This window comes from Pleurodeles waltl, chromosome 4_1 (genome assembly GCF_031143425.1).
Source record: "Pleurodeles waltl isolate 20211129_DDA chromosome 4_1, aPleWal1.hap1.20221129, whole genome shotgun sequence".
Taxonomy (NCBI): Eukaryota; Metazoa; Chordata; class Amphibia; order Caudata; family Salamandridae; genus Pleurodeles; species Pleurodeles waltl.
Window position 1 is genome coordinate 329,087,667 of NC_090442.1, and position 24,007 is coordinate 329,111,673.

The window sequence follows — 24,007 nt, forward strand, 5'->3', positions numbered from 1 at the left end:
CACTCTTTTCTGCTGTTAGATTCCAGTAGGTCCAACCTGCTGAAATTTTCCAAAGGAAAAGCCTGGGGAAAAGGCGAAGAATGCAGAATGTGGTGAGTTAAAAATCAATTACCCTTAGGTGAGGTATTTACCAGGTGTGGTAAGCGCCTTTATAGTATTCCAAGTTTTCATCTTGGGAAAAAGGCATAGCATGCAGAATCGGTATTTACCATACTGAATTATAGTTTTATTCTGCGCCTTTCCCCCCCCACATACATTTCAAAAGGTTTGAGCTACCTGAATCTATCACGGAAAAATACGCAGAGGTGAGATTAATATCTGTTTAAACCCCTGTTTGGAATTTAATGCTGATCTTGTAATCATGGCCTTTAAAACATCAAAACGTGCAGGGTGAACGCTATATAAAAAAACTGAATATCTTCATTAGTCAACTGAGTGAGGTTATTTTGACTGCGAGGCAAGGGCACAATAAAACACTTGCCTAAGATGGCTCAGAGTGTTAGTGTAAAACCACTGGCCACACTACAGCTGTGTGGGAAGGATACTGTACAGCCGGGCGCATGATTTGCATTACTTCTATTGTCTTCTCTCCTGGCCAGCTGACCACAGCAGACCCACAGGCAAGAGAAGAGAGCGCGATTTGCATTCTTGAAGCTGAATGCAACAAAGAGATTATTTATAGACTGAAGGAAAAAAAAGATTAAAATCAACTCTTTCTACAAAGCCAAAAGTAAACAGTAAATAACAGCGTTTGTTCTTGAGTCTGAATATATTAAGTGTCTTTGGTATTTGTCAAATGAGTTGGTCCCCGATACCAAGTGCCACTAATTGATGAAATATGTGCGTGTTAATCGCACACTAGTTTCTTAGCATAGACAGAAGATCAGATATGTGAAGGAATGCTGTGCCTAGTACACAGCTTTGATTATGACTTTAGATAAAAGCACAAATAATAAGGGTCTCTAACAAGCATCAAATGAACTGACGAGAAGTGCAGTTGCTAATTTCCCAGTGACTAGTTAAAGGGCCACCACACATAATTTGCACCAAATTACTGCACTGGTGGCCAACAATTCTGAAACAATGTGGCAATGACATTTACGCCGATCAACTGGGGAGTGATTTGGTGCAAAGCTCCAGTGTGCACTGGTCAACAGTGAAAAATAACACAGAACTGGCGAAAATGACAGGATATGACTTGAAAAGTGACTTCAGTTTTCAGGTCCAGTCGCTGACGTTTGGTCAGTAGCTGATTGGAGACGTAGCACCTGCTTCCGAGGCCTACCAGGATGCTGATTTCTATGCTGTGACTGTGCACAAGAGGTCTGTGTGTTTCTTTTTAGAGTCTTGAAAGCATATATTAACTCGAAGTATCTCCGCGTTAGTGTATGTGTTTGCTGACAACAAAACTTAGAAATACAGAGCAGGAAATGCCTTTTTGCCTTCCCAGCTCAGACCTCTTGTGTGCTGGTGCATCATGACATGGACGCTAACCTTCATCAAGTCCCCAGTGTGCAAGATCCACATCACAACTGGCTAGTCATTGTCACAGTCTACAATCACTAGCACACCAGCAGAGAATGTACCATTCAAACAGGCATGGCAAATAAACAGTTATCTCGCAATTTGAGAGAGGTGTAAGGGAGGCAGCTAAAGGCCCTGCGGGGCCGGGCAGGCCGGAACCCTCCAGGGGGCCCCCAACCTTCAAGGTGGCCCCTTTCAGCCCCAGGTTAATGAATATCTGTGAGACATGGGCCCTCATCACATTCTGCGGGGGGCAGGGGGTGGTCATCATTTTGTGTTATGTCACTATTCTGAGAAGCCTGCCTGTTCTTGGCCCAGGAGCAAACGACTGCCTACTCTTCGCTTGGAGTGTGATCTTCGCTTGGAGTGTGATCTTCGCTTCGAGTGTGATCTTCGCTTGGAGTGTGATCTTCACTTGGAGTGTGATCTTCGCTTGGAGTGTGATCTTCACTTGGAGTGTGATCTTCGCTTGGAGTGTGATCTTCACTTGGAGTGTGATCTTCGCTTGGAGTGTGATCTTCACTTGGAGTGTGATCTTCGCTTGGAGTGTGATCTTCGCTTGGAGTGTGATCTTCACTTGGAGTGTGATCTTCTAGACAGCCCTTCGACCCCTTGCCAAAGGGTGCTGTTCTCAAAATTAAGGGACGTGACAAAAAGCGTAGCCACACAAATATTCAACGTGGAAGGTACAAGTGTCGGCGTCCTTGGTTCCGAGCAGGAGCCTAAACTAATGTAATATCGCCAAACAGACCGGTCTGGTAAATATCAACTTGAAAAGATTTGTTTCTCCTGGTGACAGTCTTGAAATATTTTTTAGTGAGTCTCTGGATAACTGCTAAGCACAAAAATCCAGGATTACTTTGAAATTTATCTTTGAAATGCCAATGTTTAAAATACTGATCCACTTAAATTTCAACATGACCTCTAAGGAATGAGTCAGTTTACAAAAGGAGACGTTTCTCCTCCTGCTACCTCTGTGTTCCAGTCGTTTTAAACGTGTAATTTTTTTTTGCAAGTTCAACTACAAACACGTTTATCCTGTTTATCTTACAACTCTTTGGAAAATAGAAATTGATTGTTCTACACAGAAGACAATTTTCTTTAGAACTGCCACTTCGACCACACCTCTTGCCTCTGCCTTGTTTCAATATATCTCAGACTGAAGTCCACCCGATCTCCCTGGGTTAAGCAATAAATAATCCAGCTCAACTCCCCACTAAGGAATCAAGACTTCCCGCTACTTGAAGCATTGCCCTCCTGCGTCCCGTCCCCATGAAGTCCTCTTAAACAAAATCCATACGTAAAATTAAAAAAAAATACCAAACAATGGTTTTCTTCTGCATGGCACTCACTCACTGACCGTCAGCATCACTACAGGAGGAGTGGAGGGGGAAAGGCAGCGAATGGGGAGAGAGGGGACATCGAGGAAAGTCTATATCATGTAAGGCTCCCCAGTACTCCGTCACCCTGCATAGGAGTGGAAAGCAGGGGCAGATGATTTTCGGGGCCGTGTATGACATAAAATTACTGTTGCTCCAGTCCAAGAAAGAATTCCATAGAGCTCGCTATGGGTGTTGTGGTTTGGATGCTAATACTGCAGCTGGTCTCTACTAAAAGCATGGGGTGTGGTATTTGCATGAGAAGGAAAACCACACCATTCCGAGTTTTGCAAGAGGGATGTAAAGATGGTAATGTAATTAGTTTTCCAAACTTCAAAGGTGTGGATTTCATATGTGTTTTTTCCCGCGTGAAATCTGGTAAGTTTTACCTGGAGAGAACCTGCTGAAAAAGATGTGTAGTAATTCACCACATCTTGGAATCTTAATTCTGGTGCAAACTGGTCATGTATCTTTTCCAGCAATTGTGTCTGGAGCTAATAAGTATGCTGCACCTTGCCTACTATTCAGATAGGCAAACTTTCAGTGTGTAATCATTAACCCGTTTGACTTTTACCAAGGTGCCCATGAAAAGTCTATAACAGTCTGGCGCAACAAACAGGAGTGTGCGCATTTGTTGTTTTAGGTACAACATATTCCATTTGCCACAGAGCTGACTTGCGTGGTAACTCGAGTTAGAACAAGCAGAACTAGAATGTGGAGCATCAGTTAGGAAACGGGGGGATTGGAATGTTACGGTCGGCAGTTGGAGGCAGAGGTTGTTCTGGTCAGTCGGTGCCGCTTTCTTTGCACTAATACTCACTAAATACTGCCACGGAGACCTTACCTTCATATCTTCACACTTGTACCTTGTTATTGAGGAAATGGGTGGTATGGACTGAGTAAAGATACTTTAAAGTGTGTGTTGAGACCCACAACAAGTCTTCAGTTTTGTTTTCATTCAGTTTCTGAATATTCTTTCCCTTCCATTCCTGTAGTTACCCCCGCCGTCCACCCGATATGGAGGAGTCCTCTTGAAATTTGCTGACTAGAAAGTGAAGTGGTATGTCACCCGCCTTGGAGGGATAATTGTGCTTAGGGCTAAGAAATAAATCTTACACAAAACACAGTTCCTCAGATAACTGCATCTATACCATTCTCATGAGCTTTACAGGAACACTTTAGAAGTTGTCCCCGAATTCAACTCTCTAGAACCAAAGTTGACAGTGGACCAACTCTCCAGTCAGAAAAATTATAGAATCTAGAGATCTTTAGTACTTAACACACCAGATTTCTAAAAGATTTAAGTAACACACGGGAATGCAGCCTTTGGAGTACCGGAGGAAGAAGGCTACACAGCAGTGGTGTACAAAACTTGAGGGTTCCCCCCCTGCAAAATACATGGAGGCCCCCCTACACTCTGGACCAAGTCAGGAGCTCTCAGGCCAGGGGCCCCTCACCTGTGCACAGTGTCAGAGGGGGCCCTCTAGAGCTCAGTGGCCTCCCCGCACCGCAGGGGCTGAGGGTACTATTGTGATGCCACTGCTACACAGATGCAAAAATATCCTCTCTCTCTGTCTATCTCCTCATGTCTTAGGTTTATTCCATTTAAATAATTTCATAAAGTTTATTTTAACCTGGAAAGGTAGTGGCAAGTGGATAGGAATCAATTCTAAACTGCCCATGCTGTAATAATGCTATAGGCACATACTCTCACAATATGAGAAGTCCTAGCAATTACTTAATAATGGAGGAGACTACATAAGCCACTAGTAAACTCTGTGGGCAAACACAAAGCATTGGACCCTAAAATAGTGATTCTTGACATAATGGAGGGTTGACTGGTTCCAGGGTTGCCCAAACCCTAGCAATAGGCTTCTTAGTAGCCAAAAGAGAGATTTCATGCTACTGGGGAAATGAAGCGACCTTCCACACTGGGAGAATGGTCAAGGATCATGTACCACTATACATAAACAGAGGGAACTGTTAACAAGGCAATAAGCTGTGTACAAAATACAAGAAGGTATGTTGTCCCTCCTGGTGGGAGCATTAGCAAATGATTAAGCGTTGAAATGTTATAGAAAAAATATGATGAATAAGTGTTGTGTAATGAGTAATTCTATGAGCAGCGATGTAATTTGACACGTCTGTGCCCATTTGTTGTAATCTGAAAACAATAAGAATTATTTATAAAAACAATAAGGAGTATTTTAAAATGGGAAGAAATTACATATATGGAGAGAGTGGCACTTCTTTTCAGGCACCAACTTAGAAAGGTAATTGGTAATTTTCAACGTTCTTCTAGCCTGCTGAATTAAAAATACCAGAACTGGGTGTGTGTTGTATTCCGCGCGTGCCTTTCTGATGTAAGGCACATGCATTCCAATTGTGGGGTAATGGAATGGAGAATGTTGAAATGGATTGGTTCGAGGGGCTGGCAGTTGCTGTCTTGGTGGCTGCCCTGTTGGATGTGTTATATGAAGCTTGAAGAGTAAACAGACAATTGAACATTACCTGGTGTGGTGCTTCCTTATATCAGTGGTGACGAGGATGAGGAGCTTTCTTATATCAGTGGGGTTATGAGCTGCTGTGCTCATTGCTTAAACAGTGTATTATTAAAAGTGGCCAAAGATGTGTATGTAACAGGGAGGACAGATGAAGCCAGATGGAGGTGTGTTAAGAGCAACATTTCTACGTCATGCCTGGAGATGTCTCGTTATTATTGGATAGCAGAGTTGAGGTGAGACTTCATAGGCTGTTTTGAGCTGTAAAACAATGACCTTCTATGTAAATTTGGACAATCCCAACTGAAATGCAATGGAATGATAGTTAGAACTAGTTGCTATGCTGTGTTGACGATCTTTGCCAGTGCTGGCATTAGTCACAATGACTGACAATTATGGAAGAGTTGTCTGAGGTGACCAAGTAAGATAGCTCATTGATTAAGATTCTGGTTACCTTTTAATGGGAGAGCAGGGTGCTTTAAAATGGGGAGGAAGTAGGTATGGTGGTTGAAGTTGAGCTGTTCTAGCTGAATGCTGGTGTCCACCCTGAGGCCCAGATCTTCATCACAGATTAACTAATGCAGGTTGGTGCATATTTCTTGCACTGGTTGAATGAAGTAGTTGAAATGGATGAGTATGAAGTTCCATATGGTTTAGCATATGACAGTGGAATCTGATGTAGCTGAAATGTTATTGCTACTTTGATGTCACAATAATCATCTTTATGTAACAGAGTTTGCCTATTGTTGTTTTAAACTCTAACAAGTTAACTGTCAAGTGGTGCACTGAAACCCTATAGTAAAGTTCATTAAATGTAGAATAGTGATCTTAAGTGATGTGGTATAGCCCTAAAACTACACGTATAGTCATTTGTTTAAATTCTATGTGTTTCCTTATGATGTTAATTAATAGTTTTCACTAAAACATAATGCATTTCTACAAGGTAATGTTTTAAATGTCACATGATGCTGTCGAAAATATAGTTCCCCATTATAGTTATTAAAATGTATTAACAAATTTATTTCGTTTGAAATCCACCTTAACATGAACACTGAGAAAAGATTATTAGTGATGAATTTATGATTTACATGTTATTTGTGCATTTGCATTTGTGCATTTGCCTAAAATAATGAATGTGCCATTTTAATTCATTATATTTAGCCTATGTGAGGCCTGCAAAGCCCTGTTTTCTAAAATGTGAAAAAAATGTTTTGTCATTCTAGCTAACGTATCATTTCTTTCAGACTTTGTTGCCATAGAATGTTAACTTGGAAATAGATGCCCTATTGTTTTATGTCTAGAGAGCCTGAGAATGTAACCTTGAACTTGGTACATCGAGGAGCTGAGGACATGGACGAAATACAAGTGGTTCAAAGACCAGGAGAGGAGATGTATGCCTTTTCCATGTTGGTAATGGGAATCTTTCCTGATGTGTCAAGTGACTGTCATATGATGGATTATGATTGGACAGCCGAACCTTCTAATTTGTGTGGTGTGAGGGATGGACAAATCCTCATGCACTTTGGACTTTAATTTACTGTTCCCCAGTTGGAATGCAGGCAGACCCCAATTTGACTTTGGGCTGATTTCCCTTGGACTTTGAGAGGTACAAACTGCTCTGCCTTTGCCCCACACCTAATGCTAAGATAAGAAGACTTAGGCCCTGATTTAGATCTTGGCAGGAGGGATTACTCCATCACAAACGTGATGGATATCCCGTCCACCATATTATGATCCCGTTATATGCTATAATATGGCAGACAGAATATCCGTCACTTTTGTGACGGAGTATCCAGCAGCCAAGATCTAAATCAGGCCCTTAGATTTTTCTTTTGACTCATGAAAAGTCTCTTGACCGAGCTTCTGACATGCTGACACCTTCCCTTTTTACTTACTTTTTGTCAACATTAGTTAGCTTTATTCTGCCCTAGATGTTATCTTTCAAAATTCTTTTTGTCCTTTATTTACTTTTTACTTTTTGCCCCCATGTCAATTGGACTTTGTACCTTTAAACAATCCCCACTTGTTTGGAGAACTAATTGGATAATTTTGATTTATGCAGATGTTTAGAAAAATTGGTCAACGTTCAATCTCAGAACACCAGGTTCTGGTGATTATGTTTTGTATTACATTGATAGAAATCTTAGGGCCTGATTTAGAACTGGTCAAATGGCTTACTCCATCACAACGGTGACGAATATCCTGTCCGCCGAAATCTAAATCCCATTCTATCCTAAGGGATTCAGATTTCAGCAGATAGGATATCTGTAAAGAAATGGCTCCCTGTTGCAGTTACCCCCCACTTTTTGCCTGATACTGATGCTGACTTGACTGAGAAGTGTGCTGGGACCCTGCTAACCAGGCCCCAGCACCAGTGTTCTTTCACCTAAAATGTGCTTTTGATTCCACAATTGGCACACCCTGGCATCCAGGTAAGTCCCTTGTAACTGGTACCCCTGGTACCAAGGGCCCTGATGCCAGGGAAGGTCTCTAAGGGCTGCAGCATATCTTATGCCACCATGGGGACCCCTCACTCAGCACAGACACACTGCTTGCCAACTTGTGTGTGCTGATGAGAACAAAACGAGTAAGTCGACATGGCACTCCCCTCAGGGTGCCATATCAACCTCACACTGCCTATGCAGTATAGATAAGTCACCCCTCTAGTAGGCCTTACAGCCCTAAGACAGGGTGCACTATACCATAGGTGAGGGCATATGTGCATGAGCACTATGCCCCTACAGTGTCTAAGCAAAACCTTAGACATTGTAAGTGCAGGGTAGCCATAAGAGTATATGGTCTGGGAGTCTGTCAAAAACGAACTCCACAGCTCCATAATGGCTACACTGAATACTGGGAAGTTTGGTATCAAACTTCTCAGAATAATAAACCCACACTGATGCCAGTGTTGGATTTATTAAAAAATGCACACAGAGGGCATCTTAGAGATACCCCCTGTATTTTACCCAATTGTTCAGTGCAGGACTGACTGGTCTGTGCCAGCCTGCTGCTGAGAGACGAGTGTCTGACCTCATGCGGTGAGAGCCTTTGTGCTCTCTGAGGACAGAAACAAAGCCTGCTCTGGGTGGAGATGCTTCACACCTCCCCCCTGCAGGAACTGTAACACCTAGCAGTGAGCTTCAAAGGCTCAAGCTTCGTGTTACAATGCCCCAGGGCACTCCAGCTAGTGGAGATGCCCGCCCCCTGGACACAGCCCCCACTTTTGGCGGCAAGTCCAGGAGAGATAATGAGAAAAACAAGGAGGAGTCACTGGCCAGTCAGGACAGCCCCTAAGGTGTCCTGAGCTGAGGTGACTCTGACTTTTAGAAATCCTCCATCTTGTAGAAGGAGGATTCCCCCAATAGGATTAGGGATGTGACCCCCTCCCCTTGGGAGGAGGCACAAAGAGGGTGTACCCACCCTCAGGGCTAGTAGCCATTGGCTACTAACCCCCCAGACCTAAACCCCGCCCTTAAATTTAGTATTTAAGGGCTCCCCTGAACCTAAGAATTGAGATTCCTGAAACTACAAGAAGAAGACGACTGCTGAGCTGAAAAACCCCTGCAGAGGAAGAACAGAAGACACCAACTGCTTTGGCCCCAGTCCTACCGGCCTGTCTCCTGCCTTCCAAAGAACCCTGCTCCAGAGACGCTGTCCAAGGGACCAGCGACCTCTGAATCCTCTGAGGACTGCCCTGCTTCAAGAAAGACAAGAAACTCCCGAGGACAGCGGCACTGCTCCAAAAGACCTGCAACTTTGTTTCAAGGAGCAGACTTAAAGACCCCTGCAACTCCCCGCAAGAAGCGTGAGACTTGCAACACTGCACCCGGCGACCCCGACTCGACTGGTGGAGAACCAACACCTCAGGGAGGACCCTCCGGCGACTCCGAGTCCGTGAGTAACCAAAGTTGTCCCCCCTGAGCCCCACAGCAACGCCTGCAGAGGGAATCCCGAGGCTCCCCCTGACCGCGACTGCCTGAACTCCATTTCCCGACGGCTGGAAAAGACCCTGCAACCGCAGCCCCCAGCACCTAAAGGAACGGAACTCCTGTGCAGGAGTGACCCCCAGGAAGCCCTCTCCCTTGCCCAGGTGGTGGCTACCCCGAGGAGCCCCCCCCTTGCCTGCCTGCAACGCTGAAGAGATCCCTTGATCTCTCATTGATTTCCATTGAAAACCCGACGCTTGTTTCTACACTGCACCCGGCCGCCCCAGTGCCGCTGAGGGTGTACTTTTTGTGTGGACTTGTGTCCCCCCCGGTGCCCTACAAAACCCCCCTGGTCTGCCCTCCGAAGACGCGGGTACTTACCTGCTGGCAGACCGGAACCGGGGCACCCCCTTATCTCCATTGAAGCCTATGCGTTTTGGGCACCTCTTTGACCTCTGCACCTGACCGGCCCTGAGCTGCTGGTGTGGTAACTTTGGGGTTGCTCTGAACCCCCAACGGTGGGCTACCTTGGACCCAAACCTGAGACTTGTAAGTGATTTACTTACCTGACAAAAACTAACAAAAACGTACCTCCCCCAGGAACTGTGAAAATTGCAGTGTCCACTTTTAAAACAGCTTTTTGTGTTTTATGTAAAAAGTATACATGCTAATGTAATGATTCAAAGTTCCTAAAGTACTTACCTGCAATACCTTTCAAATGAGATATTACATGTAGAATTTGAACCTGTGGTTCTTAAAATAAACTAAGAAAATATATTTTTCTATAACAAAACCTATTGGCTGGATTTGTCTCTGAGTGTGTGTTCCTCATTTATTGCCTGTGTGTATGTACAACAAATGCTTAACACTACTCCTTTGATAAGCCTACTGCTCGACCATACTACCACAAAATAGAGCATTAGTATTATCTCTTTTTGCCACTATCTTACCTCTAAGGGGAACCCTTGGACTCTGTGCATACTATTCCTTACTTTGAAATAGTGCATACAGAGCCAACTTCCTACATTGGTGGATCAGCGGTGGGGTACAAGACTTTGCATTTGCTGGACTACTCAGCCAATACCTGATCACACGACAAATTCCAAAAATTGTCATTAGAAATTGTTTTTTGCAATTTGAAATTTTTCTAAATTCTTAAAAGTCCTGCTGGGGCCTTGTGTTAGTCCCTGTTAGCATTTCCTTTTAGAGTTTAAAAGTTTGGTAAAAGTTTGAATTAGAACCTAGAACTAGTTTTAGATTCTTAAAAAGTATTCCAACTTTTAGAAGCATAATGTCTAGTGCAGAGATGAATGTGGTGGAACTCGACACCACACCTTACCTCCATCTTAAGATGAGGGAGCTAAGTTCACTCTGTACACTAAAGAAAATAGTAATGGGCCCCAGACCTTCCAAACTACAGCTCCAGGAGCTTTTGGCAGAGTTTGAAAGAGCCAACCCCTCTGAGGATGGCAACACAGAGGATGATGATAGTGACTTGGAGGGTGATTCCCCCCTACCAGTCCTATCTAGGGAAGACAGGGCCTCTCAAGCCCTGACTCCAAAAATCATAGTCAGAGATGCTGGTTCCCTCACAGGAGGGACCAACCTCTCTGAAATCACTGAGGATAACTCTAGTGAAGAGGACATCCAGTTAGCCAGGATGGCCAAAAGATTGGCTTTGGAAAGACAGATCCTAGCCATAGAAAGGGAAAGACAAGAGATGGGCCTAGGACCCATCAATGGTGGCAGCAACATAAATAGGGTCAGAGATTCTCCTGACATGTTGAAAATCCCTAAAGGGATTGTAACTAAATATGAAGATGGTGATGACATCACCAAATGGTTCACAGCTTTTGAGAGGGCTTGTGTAACAAGAAAAGTGAACAAATCTCACTGGGGTGCTCTCCTTTGGGAAATGTTCACAGGAAAGTGTAGGGATAGACTCCTCACACTCTCTGGAAAAGATGCAGAATCTTATGACCTCATGAAGGGTACCCTGATTGAGGGCTATGGATTCTCCCCTGAGGAGTATAGGATTAGATTCAGGGGGGCTCAAAAATCCTCGAACCAGACCTGGGTTGATTTTGTAGACTACTCAGTGAAAACACTGGATGGTTGGGTAACTGGAAATGAAGTGCATGACTATGTTGGGCTTTATAATTTGTTTATGAAAGAACACATTTTAAGTAACTGCTTCAATGAAAAGTTGCATCAGTATCTGGTAGACCTAGGTCCAATTTCTCCCCAAGAATTGGGAAAGAAGGCAGACCACTGGGTCAAGACTAGGGTAACCAAAACTTCCACTGGGGGTGACCAAAAGAAAGGGGTTACAAAGACTCCCCAGGAGAAAGTGGGTGACACTAGAAACAAAGAAAAAGAGTCCTCTGTAGGCCCCCAAAAACCAGAACAGGTGGGTGGGCCCCGAGACACAACCCAAAACAAAGGTGGGTACCAGGGTAAGAACTGGGATGCCACTAAGGCATGGTGCCATAACTGTAGACAGACAGGGCACCACACCAAGGACACTTCTTGTCCCAAAAACAAACCCCCTAGCAAAATCCCAGGGGTGACCAGTGTAGCCATTGGGGATGACTCCTCAGATGAGGAGGCCTTCATAGCCTTCAATTGGAAAAAGGGCCCAACAGGTGAGTTGGAGATTCCAGAGGGAAGTAGACACTTCCACCACCTACTGGTGAATGGAATCCCAGCCACTGCCCTGAGAGACACTTGTGCCAGTCACACTATTGTGCATGACAGGCTGGTGTTCTCAAACCAGTACATCCCAGGTGAGATGGCCAGAGTAAGAGTTAGCCCAGACAGGGTCACTGATAGGCCTGTGGCTTTTGTGCCCATAGAAGTGGGTGGGACTTTTAGCTGGAGAAGGGTGGTAGTCAGTACAGACCTCCCCCTTGATTGTCTCCTTGGAAATGACTACCCAGAGGTTAGTCAGAGCCCAAGAGAGGAACTGGTCCAGTGCCAGTCCTCTCCCAAGGATTCTGGAGTTCCTGCCTCTGCAGTAAATGCAAGTAGGCCCCAGAAGAAAAAGAAAAGAAAACAGTGTAGGAAGGGTGGACAACCTTTAGCCAAGGTTCCAACAAGCCAAGGAGATTCTGCTCCAGTAGGGGAGAACTCCAAAAATGGCACTGTTAAAGTCCAACCTGACCCACAAGAAGTCCTGGCTAGTCAGGCAACTGTTAAGCCTGAGTGGGTGGCTCCTCAGCTAACAGAAGAAAGAGTGGAAGAAGGGTGTTTACTACAAGATGTGGTAACCCCCCACTCTAATACAGCAGACAGGCACCCTGAACCCAAAGAAGCCTGTAACTTAGCCCCTTCCCTTGTAGGAGAAGAGCTAAAGGTGTGGTTCTGGGCACTGACAGCTGTCAGTGGCCTCTGCTGGGTGTTAGCCTTTATGGCTGCACTATCCTTGGCATGGTGGTCAGACCCCATGCGAAATAGCAAGTTAGGCCCCCTGACCCTGTTGGTCATGGTGGGGTTACTCCAGCTCTGGGTAACCTCTTTGGGTAAGCTAGGGGTGACCCTGGCTAAGATAAGATTAGCAGAGGTGGATACCTCTAACCCCAAAATAGAGAGAATGGGTGAAGACATTAAAAGCACAGACAAGAGGCAGTTCAGATTAGGTCCTATCACTGTGGAAGTGGGTCAGTTCCCCAGAGGGAATGACCTGGACAGGAGGATGTAAGGCAGAGTAGGCCCTGCAACAAACCAGCCTATTTCCTCTACTCTTCCTCGCCTGACAGACTAGGAAGACTCTCCCAGCTTTGGCTGAGTCTCCTGGCCTGTGGGCTGGGGGGGGCTTGTGTAAAGAAATGGCTCCCTGTTGCAGTTACCCCCCACTTTTTGCCTGATACTGATGCTGACTTGACTGAGAAGTGTGCTGGGACCCTGCTAACCAGGCCCCAGCACCAGTGTTCTTTCACCTAAAATGTGCTTTTGATTCCACAATTGGCACACCCTGGCATCCAGGTAAGTCCCTTGTAACTGGTACCCCTGGTACCAAGGGCCCTGATGCCAGGGAAGGTCTCTCAGGGCTGCAGCATATCTTATGCCACCCTGGGGACCCCTCACTCAGCACAGACACACTGCTTGCTAACTTGTGTGTGCTGATGAGAACAAAACGAGTAAGTCGACATGGCACTCCCCTCAGGGTGCCATGCCAACCTCACACTGCCTATGCAGTATAGATAAGTCACCCCTCTAGTAGGCCTTACAGCCCTAAGGCAGGGTGCACTATACCATAGGTGAGGGCATATGTGCATGAGCACTATGCCCCTACAGTGTCTAAGCAAAACCTTAGACATTGTAAGTGCAGGGTAGCCATAAGAGTATATGGTCTGGGAGTCTGTCAAAAACGAACTCCACAGCTCCATAATGGCTACACTGAATACTGGGAAGTTTGGTATCAAACTTCTCAGAATAATAAACCCACACTGATGCCAGTGTTGGATTTATTAAAAAATGCACACAGAGGGCATCTTAGAGATACCCCCTGTATTTTACCCAATTGTTCAGTGCAGGACTGACTGGTCTGTGCCAGCCTGCTGCTGAGAGACGAGTGTCTGACCTCATGCGGTGAGAGCCTTTGTGCTCTCTGAGGACAGAAACAAAGCCTGCTCTGGGTGGAGGTGCTTCACACCTCCCCCCTGCAGGAACTGTAACACCTAGCAGTGAGCTTCAAAGGCTCAAGCTTCGTGTTACAATGCCCCAGGGCACTCCAGCTAGTGGAGATGCCCGCCCCCTGGACACAGCCCCCACTTTTGGCGGCAAGTCCAGGAGAGATAATGAGAAAAACAAGGAGGAGTCACTGGCCAGTCAGGACAGCCCCTAAGGTGTCCTGAGCTGAGGTGACTCTGACTTTTAGAAATCCTCCATCTTGTAGAAGGAGGATTCCCCCAATAGGATTAGGGATGTGACCCCCTCCCATTGGGAGGAGGCACAAAGAGGGTGTACCCACCCTCAGGGCTAGTAGCCATTGGCTACTAACCCCCCAGACCTAAACACGCCCTTAAATTTTGTATTTAAGGGCTCCCCTGAACCTAAGAATTGAGATTCCTGAAACTACAAGAAGAAGACGACTGCTGAGCTGAAAAACCCCTGCAGAGGAAGAACAGAAGACACCAACTGCTTTGGCCCCAGTCCTACCGGCCTGTCTCCTGCCTTCCAAAGAACCCTGCTCCAGAGACGCTTTCCAAGGGACCAGCGACCTCTGAATCCTCTGAGGACTGCCCTGCTTCAAGAAAGACAAGAATCTCCCGAGGACAGCGGCACTGCTCCAAAAGACCTGCAACTTTGTTTCAAGGAGCAGACTTAAAGACCCCTGCAACTCCCCGCAAGAAGCGTGAGACTTGCAACACTGCACCCGGCGACCCCGACTCGACTGGTGGAGAACCAACACCTCAGGGAGGACCCTCTGGCGACTCCGAGTCCGTGAGTAACCAAAGTTGTCCCCCCTGAGCCCCCACAGCGACGCCTGCAGAGGGAATCCCGAGGCTCCCCCTGACCGCGACTGCCTGAACTCCATTTCCCGACGGCTGGAAAAGACCCTGCACCCGCAGCCCCCAGCACCTAAAGGAGCGGAACTCCTGTGCAGGAGTGACCCCCCGGAAGCCCTCTCCCTTGCCCAGGTGGTGGCTACCCCGAGGAGCCCCCCCGTTGCCTGCCTGCAACGCTGAAGAGATCCCTGGATCTCTCATTGATTTCCATTGAAAACCCGACGCTTGTTTCTACACTGCACCCGGCCGCCCCAGTGCCGCTGAGGGTGTACTTTTTGTGTGGACTTGTGTGTCCCCCGGTGCCCTACAAAACCCCCCTGGTCTGTCCTCCGAAGACGCGGGTACTTACCTGCTGGCAGACCGGAACCGGGGCACCCCCTTCTCTCCATTGAAGCCTATGCGTTTTGGGCACCTCTTTGACCTCTGCACCTGACCGGCCCTGAGCTGCTGGTGTGGTAACTTTGGGGTTGCTCTGAACCCCCAACGGTGGGCTACCTTGGACCCAAACCTGAGACTTGTAAGTGATTTACTTACCTGACAAAAACTAACAAAAACTTACCTCCCCCAGGAACTGTGAAAATTGCGGTGTCCACTTTTAAAACAGCTTATTGTGTTTTATGTAAAAAGTATACATGCTAATGTAATGATTCAAAGTTCCTAAAGTACTTACCTGCAATACCTTTCAAATGAGATATTACATGTAGAATTTGAACCTCTGGTTCTTAAAATAAACTAAGAAAATATATTTTTCTATAACAAAACCTATTGGCTGGATTTGTCAATGAGTGTGTGTTCCTCATTTATTGCCTGTGTGTATGTACAACAAATGCTTAACACTACTCCTTTGATAAGCCTACTGCTCGACCACACTACCACAAAATAGAGCATTAGTATTATCTCTTTTTGCCACTATCTTACCTCTAAGGGGAACCCTTGGACTCTGTGCATACTATTCCTTACTTTGAAATAGTGCATACAGAGCCAACTTCCTACAATATCCATCACCATTGTGACTGAGTAACCCATCCGCCCAGTTCTAAATCAGGCCCTTAGTCTGTTTAATGTTAGCTAAGCTGTTCCCAAGACTTGGAAATCCGATAGTAATTCTGTATCTTTATAGCTTTGTCTTGAGAATTGTCCATATTAACCTGAGTCTGAGTCTGAGTCTGTAATAAAATTCTTTAACTTTTTCCTGACTTGGGATTGCTTGTGTGGCCACATTGGTCTTACTGTAAATTTAAATGTTGATGATTAAATGTGCTATTGACTTTGCCTCCACCCCTTTTGCAACGGTGAAAAGATCTGCTGACCTCGTTTAGTGCACATCTGAGATGCTCCATCAGCTGCATGAAAGGAATCCTGGACCCAAAGGATTACACCTCTTTATTTAAAGCAAATAAACTTATATGTTTATAGCTGCTTTGTGAACTGTAACACATCTAGTCATTGGATCACATTAGGTGCGCTCCGATATATCAGTGTTTTTGCATTTCAAGAAGGTTGGAGGTGTGTCAGGCAAAAATGGAAAGATCAGAATAGCGTATTGGCACTCTCTGTTGGCTCATAAATAAAGTGCCAAAGGGGGGTTATCCAGCTAGCCTGCTGTTGATTTCTGTGACAAGGGAGGGAGGAAAGTTGAATATAATGCTACTGTACAATTTTGAATTTTGTGACTGGCTAGAATAAAATCAAAGGCAAGATCAAATCCATCAGATTTTATGTTTGTACCATGTCAAGTTCTGAAAGAATTCAAATGGGTGTACATCAGTGAGCAGTATTATTTGTGCACGAATCTGGAGACATTATTCTTCATGGTTATACACTAACCATGTGATCATCTTTTCTTTAGTGAAAATGTTGTCTTTCACCATTTGGTTCCTACCTTTCGGACCCATCACATACCCATCAGATTTTGGCCTAGGCCTTTTCCTAGGTCACCTACTTAATAATCCATTTATACTAACAACAATTAGTGTAGGAATAACCAGATTAAAAAAAAAGAACAGCACACATCCTCCAATATCCATTTACCTTGTCTACTGCCTCTGATGAGATGTTGCAGGTCTGATTTGGAGGCAGGACTCTTCTGCACCGTTTTTCTCCTCCATGCAAAGCCCAGGAGTTTGCAAAATCATACGAGTCTAGTGCCAGAATATCTGTAAATTCATAAAGAACACTCATCATTTGTAAATACTCCCCTTCCTTTTTTGGAAAAACATATCAACCCAAATTGCAGAGCGGAAATTGTTGTAGCACAATCATACTTAGTTTTTACAAATGTATCACCTAGAAGAGACGAGTGAGTTGGGTGGGTGGGTGGATGACGTAGTGTAAGATTGAGGATGATCACGTGAGAGGCGATCCAAGTATCAAGTACCACAAAGTTATAAAACCAGTGCCTTTAAATTTAAATGCAAAATCCTGGTTAATAATCCCTGGTAACAGTGTCAGAAAGCACCAGTTTTATTGCCAGATTGCAGACAGCAGGGACAGTCACCCTACCCGCTGGTACTCTATGGTAAATTGGTCCCTCCTACAGGCCAAGCCATAATTTCAGGGTATCGGGCACTGTCAAGAAGAAATAGTTTAGTGGGCTCCCGTGGTCATTCCAAGCAGTCACATGCAAGTCTGAAACACAATGCACGTGAGCTTGATTTCTAAAATGAAAGTCTTGAGAAGTCGCTGACGGTGAAATGAAGAATGCATCCAAGTCTGATATTACTATGCTCATAGTGGACCATGCCCAATGTCTTGTAGAGATTTGCAAACAAATCCCACACAAAGTCAGTGTTAGAGATCTGCGTGCATGTTAGGTTTACAAAAATAAAAATAAAACATCTCATTTTGTTGTATTTGAAACAAGACATTGCATTAATGTAAATATGGGGCCCTCAATTCAATTCATTTGCAAGAGTAAGGTCTCTAAACTTGAAGAATTAATGTCTCATAGTGCATAGGACTAAGAATAATAAACACATTGCTTGTTTTTGTGAGGCATTGCTATTTTAATCTGATGGTTAGATATAAACAACATGATAAAACTTTAATTTAGACAATATACCCTCATCATATGCAGCCTCATCATATCAAACACAGTGCCAGTTTGAGATCAAACAACTAATGCCAGCAAAAGTAAGCTGCCTGAAAGTGTTTTTCTCTTTGTTTCAATTAACTTGATGCCAGTGTGACAATCGGTTAGTGTCTCCTTTTCGAGCTAATGGTGGGCACCAACATGAGGACCTTTACCAACAAAAACGTTTTCGGGGGAAAAGGAATTATGATTTTATTATGTTTTAAGTAGAAATGTAGAAATGGTATAAAAAAGCACAAACCACTAATGTTAGTCAATGGTTGCGGTAGAGAGAACCAGGGTTCAAATATGAGGCTGACTGCAATGGAGAGCAGGTCAAATACACCAACCAGCTTTGCCCTGATCAAACATGCCGTACACTCTGGCTTAATCTTTTGAGTACTAATCCACTTCAGGGGTGCACTTGTAAACCCCCCTAGGACTTCAGGGGAGGCACAATGTGTCAGCCAGAGGCAAACAGCAGGGTCCAGTCCAGATCCAGTAACCACTGGTCTACTGGGCAATCACAAGCCTCTGGTAGCTTCTATTCCTGTAGTTTAAAGAGGAGGTCAGCCTTATTAACTTTGGAGTCCATTTATTTGTCCTCTATATATGAAGGAGTAGGTCTAGCCTAGGTCACAGACAGCAGATCCAGAACTCTTAGCATTTTCTGCAGGTTCAGGAAGTGTTCTGAAGTGGGTGCCTGGAGATGCCACATTTATGCTTGGCACTAATTAGTGGATGGGAAGGATTCCTAGACATCCTGTAACCAATGGTTAAAAGTTCCTGGGGCCAACCCTACCTACTTTGGGCAATTTCAAGATGGGGAAAGATTTTACCTCTCTAAACCTGGGCACCAGAGGCTAGGGGTGTATGCAGAGAGTCTATTAGGGTAAAGCTAGTGTCCTCTGACACCTAACACTAAGCTCTATTTGAGGAAGCCATTGTACCCACAATAAACTCAGAGACAGAAGTCTGCTAGGACAAAAGCAGGAGTTATCAGCAAACACATAGTGGATACACCCAAAGTATCTAGGCATTCTGTTCCATTCCTTTCAAATCTGACCAAAATGTGGCTCAGCATACTTGTCAATCAGGATTTAACACGGTTTTGTCAGAAAGAATCCCACAGGCCCACTCTCCATATTCTGTTGTGCTTAGAGGATTAGAGGAGTCATTTCTGCCCATTCAGCCAGCCTAACATTTATTCCTGGGGGGGAGGGCATTTCACGCCTTTTTCACGCCCCTTCAAAGGCTAATCCTTGGTTGGGGGTTGGGAGGGGATTATGATAATTAGCCTTCTGACAGTTCAGGCAAGTAAAGGGTGTGTTTCTAAAAGAATGTATGAACAATCTGACTTCACCATTGAGTTGTTTTCTACCTAGTCATATGCCTGAGATATAGTATAAGGATTTTAATCCATACTCTGGTTTTCTGAATAGGACAGCTAGGCCTGCCACACTGAAAATTAGCTTTTGGGAGCAAGTCACTGTAGGAATATGTTCTACATGTCCTACTTTGTAAATACCATGCACCCTGTCTTGTGGGCTACAGTATATGGCCTACAGAGGGTGATTTATTAATTCATAAAAGGGATGTTTTGACCAGTCACAAGGGTTTTATGACAGGTCATATTGCAGCTTTACACTGCTACAGTCAGGCTACAATGGCTGGTCTAAGTAATGTTTCTGCTGTCATTGTAATGATTGACACCATGGGTGCTGCTGTCAACTAGTGCCATGTAGAGCACTGGGTCACTTTGTACCATATATGAGGGATTTATAGGCAAGTTAAATATATCAATTAGAAGGGGGAACACAGGCAGTTTTACTACTGTTTAGCAAAGGTAAAGTGTATAGAGCTTGAAAGCCATCAAAAATATAGGGACAGGCTATAGGAGGAAAATCCGCTGTGAATTCCAATAAAACATGGATTTCCTACACTATATATAGAAAATGTACTAATTATTTCAAGAACAAATATTGCTTGCTTTGAGAAAAATAATATAATATGTATAACTTTAAAAAGTTTCACAGTCAAATCAAAACTTAATTTAAAAGGGATCAATAAATCCAAATATTTTCACTTTTTCAACACATTTTATATATTTGTAAACTGAAGCATTTTTGCTGACTGTCTAATAAACTGTTGTAACTCATAAAGAATCAATTGCAATGTCTGTTTTAGGTTAAGTGAGATGCATTTAATATTTCACCAAATAATTCTACTCTCTTTTAACTTGTTTGATAATGCATAAGAATATTAAAGATGTACATGCATCAACAGATTATGTTTCAGAAATAGGGTTTACGATGTTGAAAGGCTAAGGGTGATTTGAGGGCAAACTAACAGTTAGCTTTTATCATTATTATCCTTATGAGGTTACCATTTTAAATATGCCATACAGTGATTTATAGTTTCCAATGAACATGTTTGATTTTTTAAGAATTTTTTAAGATAGCTAAATAAAAAGTGATTTTGAAGATTTAATGAAGTTACAGATGCTGAAGATTTAATTAGAATTAGAAAGCATATTTAGAAATATGAAAATACATAAATTCTTAATTGGAACTGTATTATAATAAATACAATTCATTGTCCAGTTCAATGTAAACCTTCAAGGGTCTGGATATCAGGAACTTGCTTAACCAAGCTTTTTTTCAGTTCTAGTCTCTTGGAACATCTGCCACCTCTTGAGGTATTTTAAAGACAGGCAGAGAGCCAAAGAACCACTCAGTGGAGTACAGTGTGTTAAGCTTCAGACATCCATGGAGCTACTTTGGCCATCTTGCTATGGGTTCCCAGAAGCGAGTGCACAATGTGACTCCCCATGCACAATAGGAAGTGCAGGTATTCTGCTGTTTGCATAAGGCATGTCTATCCAAATAAGGGAGCTTTGATATGTGGATGTCTCTTTGCAAAATAATTTGCTATCATGGTATATCTTATGTCTATGTTCAACATTTCAGTATTCAAGGAATGCGGTATATCACATTCTATCCTATTTTCACTCCTACACACTGACCTACTGCTTGACATTAAGGACAGTATGTAGAATAGGAGCCCTATTGAGAATTTTATTTCCTCCTAATATCTATCAACCTGTTTAGTAAGTTTACTAACTCTTTATTTTGTTTAGGATATTAATCACGTGTGCACCTTGCTTTGAAAAGGAGCTGATCAATGCCTCTAGTTGAAGAAGGTGCAAAACCAAACAGAGGTCATCTAGGCAAGTTCGTATCCCATTCCTGGGAGTGTAGTGAGGTGGATGAGGGGTAGATGGGAAAAGAAGGAGGGTCAGCAACTTGTCAGGATTGTGACTTTTCAAGAGAAGGGTCTCAAGTTCTCAGGTACACTAGAAGGACCGGAGCTGCATTAAGAACATTGGAGGCAGCTGCTTTGTTGTAGCATAGCACATGGCCACAATAGTGCGTCTGAGTGTGATAAGTGGCCTAAAAATTAATGCACTTTTGCTGGGGGAAAGGAAGCATCTAAGTGGTAAAATATAATTTTGCCTGGGGCTCTAAAGGTCTGTGCACCATATCTGTGCATTAGTACAGGAGTTCCTTGAACATTGCAAGATCTAAATCATAACTAGTATTTTTATTTAGCAGTTCCATTGTGCATAATTTCAATAAATTAGTCTTGCAAGTTCAGTGCAAGTTTTGTGATAGTTATCAGCTAAGTCACTGTACTAAATGATATGGTTTATGCTTCTCAATAGTCTGCAAATGCTATTTTAACGTTACATAAAAACTGGTAGATTAAGTCACACAAATAGCACGATGTAGATTATGACAAATTGCCTTGTACATGGCGATACTCATGCTGTTTAGACTGTCAAATGAAATAAATTCTTTTAAAATGATCATGTTGGGATGTAAAATATGTGTTGACAGACTTAGGGGGTCATTACAACCCTGGCGGACGGTGTTAAAGCGGCGGTAAGACCGCCAACAGGCTGGCGGTCTTTTTTTGAGGATTATGACCATGGCGGTTACCGCCATGGCCATCCGCCACTTCTCTGTTCCACCCGCCAGGGCGGAGACGACCGCTGGGCTGGAGACCTGGGTCTCCAGCCCGGCGACCGTGACAATACCGCTGCCAGTATTTTGACCCGGCTTACCGCCGTGGATTTCCAGCGGTAGGAACTGCCATGAAATCCATGGCTGTAAGCACTATCAGTGCCAGGGAATTCCTTCCCTGGCACTGATAGGGGTCTCCCACACCCCCCACCCCGACTCCCTCCCCTACACCCCCCACCACCCCTGCCAACCCTCAAAGGTGGCAGGACCCCCCTCACCACCCCGACCCCCGACATTACCTTACACATACGCACCCTACACGCATGCAGGCACCACCAACACACATACATGCACACACACTGACATACATGCCAACATCCACACACACAGTGAGACACGCACACCCACATTCAAACATACACGCGCACATCCATACAGACATACCTACAGACATACACGCACTCATTCCCAATTACACAACACCCCCGCAAGCATACACGCACTCACACACCCCCTCCACATACACCCACGCACACCCATATGCACCCACACAACACCCCCCAGCCCTCCTCCCCTATCGGACGATCGACTTACCTGTTCCGTCGATCCTCCGGGAGGGGACAGGAGCCATGGGGGCAGCTCCGCCGACACCACACCACCAACAGAACACTGCCACGGCGAATCACAGGACGTGATTCACTGGGCGGTGTTCTGTTGGCGTGGCAGTGGAGGTGGAGCAACCTCCACTTCCCCGCCGCCCGTCACTATGGCTGTTGGCGGCTCTCCATCGGAAAAACGGCGTAGAGCTGCCAACAGTCATATTACGGCGAGCGGAAAACCGCCACCACTGGCGGTCTTCAGCACGGCGGTCCCTCGGCGGTCTTGTGAAAAGACCGCTGAGGTTGTAATGACCCCCCCAAGTGTGCTTGGTGAATGTCCTTTGTTGCATTTTATGAGGAACACTTTGTTAATTAAAATCAATGGGTCCCAAAGGAAAGTGCTTCTCAATGATGGTTTCCATGACTAGTAATAGGCTCCTTGGGAGATATAGCATTGCCTAGAGAGAAACCTTTAATGTTCATTCATTTCTGGGTAACTCGTACGCTCTGTACATCAATTACTACAATAAAGCCTTTTGTTGGTGAAATCTTTAAACGAAGTAATTTGAAACATAATAATCATTATTGGCATTTTCTATTCCACTCCTCCGGCATCTTCTTAGAGTGACCCTGCCTCAATTACACACTTTTCAGGACCAGACAGTGCAGAGTCAAAGTCTCTTTTTGTCTGGAATAGCCAAATGGCCAAATAGCATTTAATCACAAAGGGAGTCTGAGAGGTCCTTGTCCTCAAAATGTTGGTGAGGTCTCTGTGCGAGCAAGGATAGTGTGTCCTTGAACAAAGGAAAGAGTAGTGCCTCCATAGGGGAATGCGGATATGTTCTTACATAAGAGAAGTCTAAGGAGTTCTCTAGCCAGCAAGGCTTGTGTGCCTTTCTATAAGTGAAAGTTCTGGAACATTTACACAAGGGTTGGATCAGTGCTTATTTTGTAAGGAACATATGCCAGGGCCCATGTCAGGAGGCTACTGCAGCTTGCACCACCCAATGCCCCTGTCAGCGCTGCCAATGATAGTTAAAAAAAAAAATCACACTCCTACAAGTGTGAAAAAACATAATATTCTCGGACCCCTATAGCTATACAAATGGTTTGAGCGGCAGGTATTAGACATTATTAATGTATATTGAATTATGAAACAACTGTTAGTGTGCTCATCTCAAAATTAGACGGATAGGGCATCCATGTGGTGCACTTTTATAAGTGCCAGTCTTGCCAGTTAAGTGCCAGTGCCAAGCACCAGAAACCCACGGTTCAAATGAAGCCCTGAGTAGGATTTTGTGTCCTCCAATAAAGGAACATGAAAAGATCCTCTGAATTGCAAGATTTTGGATTTTCTTCCATCTGGAATGTTGTGGATACCTTCCACAAGGGGAGGGTGATGTGTCCCTCTATGAGAGCACCGTAGAGGTCATTCCATAATTGTGGACTAGGGGAGAGGGTGTCTTCTCTAAT

General features: G+C 44.4%; 1 protein-coding gene across 1 annotated transcript in view; it reads right to left on the reverse strand.

Moving 5' to 3' along the window:
* The window catches only part of VWF (von Willebrand factor), a 1,017,342-nt gene that overhangs the window by 921,212 nt on the left and 72,123 nt on the right, over positions 1 to 24,007 (reverse strand). Inside the window, exon 6 of the mRNA XM_069228440.1 lies at positions 16,872 to 16,996. Within this exon, the coding sequence (XP_069084541.1) occupies positions 16,872 to 16,996 (125 nt within the window). The remainder of the gene's footprint in view (positions 1 to 16,871; positions 16,997 to 24,007) is intronic.